This window comes from Coregonus clupeaformis, unplaced genomic scaffold (genome assembly GCF_020615455.1).
Source record: "Coregonus clupeaformis isolate EN_2021a unplaced genomic scaffold, ASM2061545v1 scaf0447, whole genome shotgun sequence".
NCBI lineage: Eukaryota > Metazoa > Chordata > Actinopteri > Salmoniformes > Salmonidae > Coregonus > Coregonus clupeaformis.
The window spans coordinates 167,501-178,651 of record NW_025533902.1 but is presented as its reverse complement, the minus strand read 5'-3'; the positions used below and the strand labels follow the sequence as shown (position 1 = coordinate 178,651).

The 11,151-nt window shown below is 45.0% G+C and overlaps 1 protein-coding gene across 1 annotated transcript in view; it reads left to right on the top strand.

The window, feature by feature from the left end:
• Positions 1 to 1,616: 1,616 nt before the first annotated feature.
• Positions 1,617 to 11,151, top strand: part of mkrn1 (makorin, ring finger protein, 1) — a 38,407-nt gene continuing 28,872 nt past the window's right edge. The window contains exons 1-2 of the mRNA XM_045215462.1: positions 1,617 to 1,864; positions 2,786 to 2,920. Coding sequence (XP_045071397.1) covers positions 1,794 to 1,864; positions 2,786 to 2,920 — 206 coding nt within the window. The 5' untranslated portion in view covers positions 1,617 to 1,793. The remainder of the gene's footprint in view (positions 1,865 to 2,785; positions 2,921 to 11,151) is intronic.

Here is an 11,151-nt window from a genome sequence, read left to right as displayed (position 1 = left end):
CGGCAAACTTAATGATGGTGTTGGAGTCGTGCCTGGCCATGCAGTCATGGGTGAACAGAGAGTACAGGAGGGGACTGAGCACGCACCCCTGAGGGGCCCCCGTGTTGAGGATCAGTGTGGCAGATGTGTTGTTATCCAGAGCGACTTACAGTTAGTGAGTGCATACATTTTCATACTGCCCCCCCCCCGTGGGAATCGAACCCACAACCCTGGCGTTGCAAGCGCCATGCTCTACCAACTGAGCTACATGGGGCCTACAAAATGTACTGTATGCCAAACAAAAACCATTGATTTCAAAGTTTAGCAAACCATACAATGCATCATTTTCTGTGTAAATTGTTCAAAGTAGTCCTTGTGCATAGATTTGTATGGTTTGTTAATGTTTTAAATTAATGTATTTTGATTGATATACATTTTAGAGTCTCAGCATAATTCCGTTACCATGGAATTGCCCCACAGTAACAACCCGCTAGCACATTTTAGTCATTTAGCAGACGCTCTTATCCAGAGCGACATACAGGAGCAATTAGGGTTAAGTGCCTTGCTCAATGGCACAGACAGATTTTCACCTAGTCGGCTCGGGGATTAGAACCAGCGACCTTTCGGTTACTGGCACAACACTCTTGACCACTAAGCTACCTGCCGCCCACATTCACACTGAAAAACACCCACTGGATCAGAGTTGAGCTCCATTGCGTTCTCTGAACACATAGATATTGTTACTACTACATCATAATGAATTGTCTACTTCATAAATTACATAGCATAAATTCTGATATGAAAGGGTGATTACACAATCGATGTGATGTCACAATTGCAAAACAGCATCTCTTTTCTGTCAACAAATTCAGTTTTCATTTCAAAATTATTTCGTTTATTATGACCTCATAATGTGAATCAAATATGTGTACAACTAACCCAATGGGAACAAATGAGTCATAGTGGGTGGAACAAGCAAGGAGGGGGCAGGGCCAAGCACGAGCTAGCTAGATCCTCTGTAGCTCAGATGGTAGAGCACGGCGCTTGTAACGCCAAGGTAGTGGGTTCGATCCCCGGGACCACCCATACACACAAAAAAAAAAAAATGTATGCACGCATGACTGTAAGTCGCTTTGGATAAAAGCGTCTGCTAAATGGCATATTATTATTATAGATTGGTGCGTTCTAACGTTATTTGCATATTTCTGTTAGGGAACGCCTACTCTGTGAAGTGCGCATGTGCAATAACTCAACGCACCTTAGCGCTCCTAAACAACGACATTTGTTACAACTTTGGCAAAGGGTAAAATCTACAAAAATTTGTCCACTCCGTTCGTAACAGATTCTAGTTTTGGGAACAGAAAACTGTATTGAGATCAAATGTTTCATCGATGAGAAAATGTGCATAATCTCGGCCAAAATCCATCTCGCTCGATCTTCTCCACTGCCAGCCTCTCGTCACCATATCTGACCCAACCGGATGCTTCACACTTATACATCTGGTTAAAACATCTGGCTCACTGTTCTATCTGTGGTAAGGTTATTTGATCGATTTGCCTGAAATACCCTGCTGCTCTGGTGTGCCCTCTGGCGGTAGGTCGGTGCTTTACAGGGGTCACCAAGCAGAGAAACAGCAGTGGCGTCGAATTATTCCGAAGATTCCCGATGCGGATCGCGACTTTCCGGAAGATCCGGGTACTGGGCTTCAACCTCAACATAACAGCAGCGGCATCGAATTTTTCCGAAGATTCCCGATTTGGATCGCGACTTTCCGGAAGATCCGGGTACTGGGCTTCAACCTCAACATAACAGCAATGGCGGAGGCGGCAGCAGCAACAGCGGCTCCAGCAATAACAGGAGGCTGGACCAAACACGTTACCTGCAGGTAGGACAAGACCCGGGAATCAATTTAGCACAGCTATTTCGATGTTGTCCACGGTTTGTTAGCAAAACACCCGGGGGGTTTTGGCCGTTTGTAAGCGATATACAGCGCCGTCTTTTGTGCTCCAGTAGTGAGCCCAGCTGTGTTTGTTGTGATCCAGCCAGACGATGGTAAAACTGGTTCGTCTTGCAGTTCAACCATTAGCTAGAGCTATTCCTCAGACGCTTCTAAGTAAAGACGGCAGTAACATCCGCAATGGCAACACGAAAGGCAAAACGCATGGAAAACCAGCGGCAAACAGACCCTGAATTCATATCATTAAAATCATAAAATGGTTGGGTGTTTGTCTTCATCGACCAAACACTGAAATGATTCCGGGTGTTGTATGATGGTTGGACATTTCCGCAGAGCTTTCATTCCACGACCAAAGCTGAAATGCGGTAGAGACAACCAGCTAAATGTTAACTAACTAGAGTTATAGAAACCAGTGAGTATTTACCTTGTTAGAAAATGTTAGCTATTTAAACTACCCTCTGAAATTGTTCATTAACGTCAATGGCAGTTTTGAATATCTTGCTACTTTTTGACGAGCTGGTCTTTGAATTCCGATGGATATTAGTTGGAACCAACGGAAAATTGAGTCAAAGTTCGTGCAACATTTCTCATCAATGTCCTTATTTTCAGCAGGTGATAAATTACATTTTGATAACAGGAGGAATTGTTGCTAGCCTCTGTCATATTGCCAAAGTAACGTTTTACAACGAGCATCAATGTTTGGTTCAAAAGCTAAATTCAGTTTGAACACCTCTGTAATCGATGTGAAATCATTTTATGAGACATTTCATTTTGTCTTTCCGTCCGCAGGTATTTCAACAGAGCAGATTTCAATCATCTGTGTGACTTTTGTCTTTTGGTTATTCGCAGGTATTTCATGCATGGGCTTTGCAAAGAAGGCACCAACTGTCGATATTCCCATGATCTTAACAGCAGCACACCAGCAGCAGCTATGATTTGCAAGTTCTTTCAGAAAGGAAACTGTGTGTTCGGAGACCGGTGCAGGTAAAGCATATTTAAAGTGTAATAATATGTGGTGGACCATAGCAAGCTATCTGCTTTAGTTTTCGAGGTGATCGATCTCTGCCAAGTAGTGTCTCCCGAGTGGCGCAGTGGTCTAAGGCACTGCATCGCAGTGCTAGCTGTGCCACTAGAGATCCTGGTTCGAATCCAGGCTCTGTCGTAGCCGGCCGCGACCGGGAGACCCATGGGGCGGCGCACAATTGGCTCAGCGTCGTCCAGGGTAGGGGAGGGAATGGCTGGCAGGGAGGTAGCTCAGTTGGTAGAGCATGGCGTTTGCAACGCCAGGGTTGTGGGTTCGATTCCCACGGGGGGCCAGTATAAAAAAATACAAATAAAAAAACAATTCTAAAAAATTATAATGTATGCACTCACTAACTGTAAGTCGCTCTGGATAAGAGCGTCTGCTAAATGACTAAAATGTAAAACGTAAATGTAGTGCTGAGCGAGTAGTGCTTTGAGGTCAGATCACCTATAAAACAAATAATCACTGTTTTCGGTTTTGATGTATTTTTGACATGAAATGCATTATGAAATAATGGCGTTACAATGATTATAGATCTTTTTAATGGAAATTCCAAAGCTAAAAATAGTGAACATTCAATTGTCAAAACATTTAAAATCTTCCATTGTCTCTAAGTTCCATATTGGGTAGACATCAATAGGAAATTACAATGAAAAAATGTAAATCTTTCAGTTGTGTATATTACTTAGTTTTATTTGAAGATGTATTATTTTTAATTGCTTAAAGTAGCCTAATCATGTGGTCTCTGCTCAGGCTGTAGCAGTCAGCCAGCCAGGCCATCTAACGTCATCTGGTCTCTGCTCAGGCTGTAGCAGTCAGCCAGCCAGGCCATCTAACGTCATCTGGTATCTGCTCAGGCTGTAGCAGTCAGCCAGCCAGGCCATCTAACGTCATCTGGTCTCTGCTCAGGCTGTAGCAGTCAGCCAGCCAGGCCATGTCATCTGTTTAGGCTGTAGCAGTCAGCCAGCCAGGCCATCTAACGTCATCTGGTCTCTGCTCAGGCTGTAGCAGTCAGCCAGCCAGGCCATCTAACGTCATCTGGTCTCTGCTCAGGCTGTAGCAGTCAGCCAGCCAGGCCATCTAACGTCATCTGGTCTCTGCTCAGGCTGTAGCAGTCAGCCAGCCAGGCCATCTAACTTTATGTCCTACCTGTACTGTCTTAAGTCATCCTATTTAGCTAGCCTGCCTAAGTATGCTGCAGAGCTGTGACAATCATTTTACTAGTTCTTCATGTACAGGGCGTTACAGTGCCTTGCAAAAGTATTCATCCCCCTTGGCGTTTTTTCCTATTTTGTTGCATTACAACCTGTCATTTAAATGGATTTTTATTTGGATTTCATGTAATGGACATACACAAAATAGTCCAAATTGCTGAAGTGAAATGAAAAAAATTACTTGTTAAAAAAAATTATACAAAAAAAATTATGGAAAAGTGGTGCGTGCGTATGTATTCACCCCCTTTGCTATGAAGGCCCTAAATAAGATCTGGTGCAACCAATTACCTTCAGAAGTCACATAATTAGTTAAATAAAGTCCACCTGTGTGCAATCTAAGTATCACATGATCTCAGTGTATATATACACCTGTTCTGAAAGGCCGCAGAGTCTGCAACACCACTAAGCAAGGGGCACCACCAAGCGAGGGGCACCATGAAGACCAAGGAGCTCTCCAAACAGGTCAGGGACAAAGTTATGGAGAAGTACAGATCAGGGTTGGGTTATAAAAAAAATATCTGAAACTTTGAACATCCCACGGAGCACCATTAAATCCATTATTAAAAAATGGAATGAATATGGCACCACAACAAACCTGCCAAGAGAGGGCCGCCCACCAAAACTCACAGACCAGGCAAGGAGGGGATTAATCAAAGATAACCCTGAAGGAGCTGCAAAGCTCCACAGCGGAGATTAGAGTATCTGTCCATAGGACCACTTTAAGCCGTACACTCCACAGAGCTGGACTTTACGGAAGTGGCCAGAAAAAAAGCCATTGCTTAAAGAAAAATATAAGCAAACACGTTTGGTGTTCGCCAAAAGGCATGTGGGAGACTCCCCAAACATATGGAAGAAGGTATTCTGGTCAGATGAGACTAAAATTGAGCTTTTTGGCCATCAAGGAAAACGCTATGTCTGGCGCAAACCCAACACCTCTCATTACCCCGAGAACACCATCCCCACAGTGTAGCGTGATGGCAGCATCATGCTGTGTGGATGTTTTTCATCGCCAGGGACTGGGAAACTGGTCAGAATTGAAGGAATGATGGATGGCGCTAAATAAAGGGAAATTCTTAAGGGAAACCTGTTTCAGTCTTCCAGAGATTTGAGACTGGGTCGGAGGTTCACCTTCCAGCAGGACAATGACCCTAAGCATACTGCTAAAGCAACACTCGAGTGGTTTAAGGGGAAACATTTAAATGTCTTGGAATGGCCTAGTCAAAGCCCAGACCTCAATCCAATTGAGAATCTGTGGTATGACTTAAAGATTGATGTACACCAGCGGAACCCATCCAACTTGAAGGAGCTGGAGCAGTTTTGCCTTGAAGAATTGGTAAAAATCCCAGTGGCTAGATGTGCCAAGCTTATAGAGACATACCCCAAGAGACTTGCAGCTGTAATTGCTGCAAAAGGTGGCTCTACAAAGTATTGACTTTGGGAGGGGGTGAATAGTTATGCATGCTCAAGTTTTTCAGTTTTTTTTGTCTTATTTCTTGTTTGTTTCACCCCAAAAACTTTTTTGCATCTTCAAAGTGGTAGGCATGTTGCGTAAATCAAATGATACAAACCCCCCAAAAAATCAATTTTAATTCCAGGTTGTAAAGCAACAAAATAGGAAAAATGCCATTTACTTTCGCAAGCCACTGTAGATGAGGTATACTTTCACAACCGGTCTCTGTCCCCCTCGTCATTGTGTACACTCTTCTATCATGTGGTCTGTGTGTATCTAACCCAACGTAGCATGCGTTAAAGTGTATCAGTCCAGAGATCTGTATATAATGAGATGCTCATGTCTCCGCCCTAACAATAGCAGTCATTGTCCCAAAGGCAGGTGACAAGCTTAGGTCCAAAATAAGCCCATAGAAAGTCATTGTGCTTATTTTGGCGAGAGTAAAACCTCTTATCTTCGCCTCTTCCTCTCTGATCAGTCTCTGAGGTGGAATACAACTGGCGCAATGAATTATGGTCATTGCTGTTAATTACTACGTTTCTTCGCTGAACTCGGTTGAATATTGGCTTAATTAAAACTACAATTCCCATCAGCCCCAGCATCCCACATTGTTCCCAACTTCATTTCTCAGATTTCTCTCGTGAATGATTTTGATTTCTCTCTAGAGAAACGGCATGTTGGGCACAAAACTCCCAACTAAATGGAATTCAAGTAACTGAACCAACGTCAGTCAATTCGTTTTTTTAATAACCGATAAAAATAAATTAAAAAAAACGTAATGTTGGTTAACCGCTCAACACTAATGTGGAGGGAGGAGCTGGTTTTTACATGTTGTGTATATTACTTTATGGAAGAGTGGCCAGAAAAAAGCCATTGCTTAAAGAAAAATCTAAGAACACATTTGGTGTTTTTTAATAACCGATAATAAAAAATTAAAACGGAATGTCGGTTAACCGCTCAACACTAATGTGGAGGGAGGAGCTGGTTTTTACATGTTGTGTATATTTCTTTATTCTGAGCACATTTCTGTTTTTGTTGGCAATGTCAATTCTTGCTAATTATTTATTATTACTGAAGTTCGCTCACTGGACAGGCAATCGCCACAGAGTACTATACTGATATCCAATCAAAACTCGTGTAGTATCCATGGTACTATCTCTGCTGATTTATGTCTGCCAATCACGTTATCCGTAACCTAATGTAGTAGACCGATGGTGACCGCTCGAGAGATCTCCGTCTGACAAACTACCCTGCCTCAGACTGTCATGATGTCCATTTTCTAGCTCACAAACTAAATTCCTTTTGCGGTGGCGATTTTGATTTTATTCATGAATGTCTGTCACTTTTTTGTCTCACGTGATCTATTCAGCTCTCCTGTGTCCTGCTCCCAGAGATCAACCAAGTGCTATTCACCAAGCATGGGCTGATTTCACTCACTGTGAGGAGAATCCATCCTACTGCAGTTTTGAGCTAGCCCTGCCGTCCCTATTCAGACATTGGGGGGGGTCACGTGTGCATTGGACTGTTGTCTTCTCTTCGTGGGGTTTTGTCTTACACGGTCTAGTGCATTTTAGAGTTGAAGAGCACCAACTACAGATACACGTGCTTGTTTGAGCATGTCGAAGATGTAAATTCAATGTAGAATCAGTTTAACAGGTGACAGATCTTTTTTCCTATTGAAACATGCAGTGGGGATAATTCTATTGTCCCTGTCCAGAGCCCAGGCTTTTCCCGTAGACGGTAGAGTTCTGGTCTCAGCGCCGCACAAGCTTTAGATTTCATTCTGCTGAGGCACTTGTGTCTCTCTCTACATCAGTCAGTTACGTTGGTGACCAGGGCGGGATCCTTTCGATACATCATTGGGGCCTGGGCACGTGAATGCTCCTACAGAGAGGGGGGGGGGTAATACTGAAGCATGTGTTGACAGTGCTACTGTTTCAATCAGAGGCCCGGGCTTTCGGCATAGATAGTGAAGTTCTAATTTCTGGACTGCAACATTGTGAGACTGTGCTCCAACACGCCACTTCTCTCTCTAGACGTTGACCGTTAGGTTCCACTATATTTAGATACTTTTAAATACTGCCTGACACACCTTTTGCTGTTTGTCTCCCTACTCAATAAATGGTAACACTATTTGTGATGGTGTTCTTTGTTTTGAATGTATATTCATGAAACGTACATTATCTAAAACCTTCCCAACGATTCAGAGAGAAAGAAATAGAGGACTAAAAGTAAAACCCGTAAAATTATAAATACGCAATAAGGAAGGATAACTTGGCTATATACACGGGGTAACCGTACCGAGTCGATGTGCAGGGCTACGAGGTAATTGAGGTAGATATGTACATATAGGTAGGGGTAAAGTGACTAGGCAACAGGATAGATAATAAACGGTAGCAGCAGCGTATTTGAGAAAAGAAAAAAAAAATGAAAGTGAGAGCAAAAAGGGTCAATGCAAATCGTCCGGGTAGCTATTTGGTGAACTATTTAAAGCTGCAATATGTAACTTTTTTGGGGCGACCTGACCAACTTCACATAGAAATGTGTTATAGATCTGTCATCTGCCATTGAAAGCAAGTTTTAAAGTAGTAGATCTGTTCTATGTGCACTATTTCTATGCTTCCCGTTCTTAAGTTTCATTTTTGCTTTTTGTTTTACTTTGGGTTTTTGTACATCAGCTTCCAATAGCTGAAAAAGATCCTATTTTTGGTTGTGGAAAATATATTTCCCAGCGGTTTAGATGGTACAGTGGTTCTCTCCACTACACTGGCTTGTTCTGTCACATACTGAAAGGAGGTGAACTATTATCATTTTTGTAACCAGGAAATAGCGGAGCGATGTCTGCATAGTGCATCTTCAGCTAACTATTTATCAGTCTTATGGCTTGGGGGGGTAGAAGCTGTTCAGGGTCCTGTTTCCAGAACTGGTGCGTCGGTACCCCTTTGGTGTGGCTGAAGTCTTTGACAATTTATAGCGCTTCCTCTGACACCGCCTGGTATAGAGGTCCTGGATGGCAGGGAGCTCGGCCCCCAGTGATGTACTGGGCCGTACGCACTACCCTCTGTAGCCTTACGGTCGGAGGCCAAGAATGATGAAGACCATTCGTATTACATTCTGCATGCGTAGGATACAGTATGTTTAGTATTGACTCACACGGAGACGGCACCAGGAGTAGGATACAGTATGTTTAGTATTGACTCACACGGAGACGGCACCAGGAGTAGGATACAGTATGTTTAGTATTGGCTCACACGGAGACGGCACCAGGAGTAGGAGACAGTATGTTTAGTGCAGTTGGTGACTGATTAGTCAGAGTTGCTTCTGATAAGAGTTAGCAGGCTGTGTAGTGGAATGCTCTTCCAGGGAATCATCTGACACCTGAGAAAGCAAAGCCACGAAACGACACAGCGGTTTCCTAATGTCGACATGCTTTTCACCTTGCTTACATGCACGCACACGCCCGTACCAGCCATCGACCAGGCTAACGCCCGTACCAGCCATCGACCAGGCTAACGCCCGTACCAGCCATCGACCAGGCTAACGCCCGTTCCAGCCATCGACCAGGCTAACGCCCGTTCCAGCCATCGACCAGGCTAACGCCCGTACCAGCCATCGACCAGGCTAACGCCCGTTCCAGCCATCGACCAGGCTAACGCCCGTTCCAGCCATCGACCAGGCTAACGCCCGTACCAGCCATCGACCAGGCTAACGCCCGTACCAGCCATCGACCAGGCTAACGCCCGTACCAGCCATCGACCAGGCTAACGCCCGTACCAGCCATCGACCAGGCTAACGCCCGTACCAGCCATCGACCAGGCTAACGCCCGTACCAGCCATCGACCAGGCTAACGCCCGTACCAGCCATCGACCAGGCTAACGCCCGTACCAGCCATCGACCAGGCTAACGCCCGTACCAGCCATCGACCAGGCTAACGCCCGTACCAGCCATCGACCAGGCTAACGCCCGTACCAGCCATCGACCAGGCTGACGCCCGTACCAGCCATCGACCAGGCTGACGCCCGTACCAGCCATCGACCAGGCTGACGCCCGTACCAGCCATCGACCAGGCTGACGCCCGTACCAGCCATCGACCAGGCTGACGCCCGTACCAGCCATCGACCAGGCTAACGCCCGTACCAGCCATCGACCAGGCTAACGCCCGTACCAGCCATCGACCAGGCTAACGCCCGTACCAGCCATCGACCAGGCTAAAGGTCATTTTAAGGGCCCTAGCAATGATCCATCGTCTGCTGTCATATCAGCCCATATTGCCCTGATGGAGACATGGATTACCCCAGTTCCTCGCTCTTCATCTATGTTCTCTCATAGTCCTGAGGGCATCGGGTCGTCGCGGTGGTGGCACAGGGCTTCTCATTTCTCCTAAGTGGTGATTTTCTGTTCTCCTGTCAATCTTCTCATTTGAATTCCATGCAGTCACTGTCACTTGTCCACTCAAGCTTAACATGATCTATCGCCCACCTGAGGGGTATCCTATGAAGAAATCTAGATCTACTTAGAAAAGCCTAAAGCTAACCAGCTTCAGTTAGCTTCACATTCCAGCTCAGGCTTCATCTACACGTGCAGCTCAATACATTTAGAATATTGTGGAAAAGTTAAGTAATTTCAATAATTAAATTGACAAAGTGAAACTCATATCGTGGATTAATTACACAAAAAGGTGAAATAGTTCAAGGCTGTATTTGTTTTAATCTTGATGATTACGGCTTACAGCTCATGAAAACCCCAAATTCATGCTGTGATGTTGTTACTCCTATCAATGTTTGCCCAAGCAAGGCCGTTCGTGGTGTTGTTCGTATTTTTTTTGGTAAATGACAGGCTGGGAAAATGGGATTGAAACTGAAATGTGCCACTTTTGTTATGAGAAGAGAAAGAGTGGGTCACCCTGACGTGGCGCTGAGGGTTAAGAACACATTCTTATTTACAATGACGGCCTACCCCTGGCCAAACCCGGACGACGCTGGGCCAATTCTGCGCCGCCCTATTGGACTCCCAATCACGGGCCGGTTGTGATACAGCCTGGAATCTAACCAGGGGGTGTCTGTAGTGACGCCTCTAGCACTGAGATGCAGTGCCTTAGACCGCTGCGCCACTCGGGAGCCCTATATATAGGCTACAGTTAGTAGTGAACATTAAATTGACCACTATTTGCGTTTTTTAAACAAATAGGCTAAATCATTGATATCCAGGAGCCACAATGCAGGCTGTCCTGTCAGAGTGGGAGACGGCCTACGTCACATCTTAAGAAATCTCACTGAACTCATTCTGATTCAGTCGTTTTGTAGACTTCTCATTTTGAGTCTTGAACCAGACGTGAGTTCAGCCGGTTCATTCAGACAGCGCCTCCCCTATTAGTCTGCTTTTAGCAGCATCCCCATAGTTACCATCCCATAGTTAACATCCCCATAGTTACAGCTGCTAGCTGCTCCCAGGTCAACTGTCTGTTAGGGAATGGCTGCGTCCCAAAACGGCACCCTTTTTTCCCCCTGTTTTTAGTGAACTGATCAA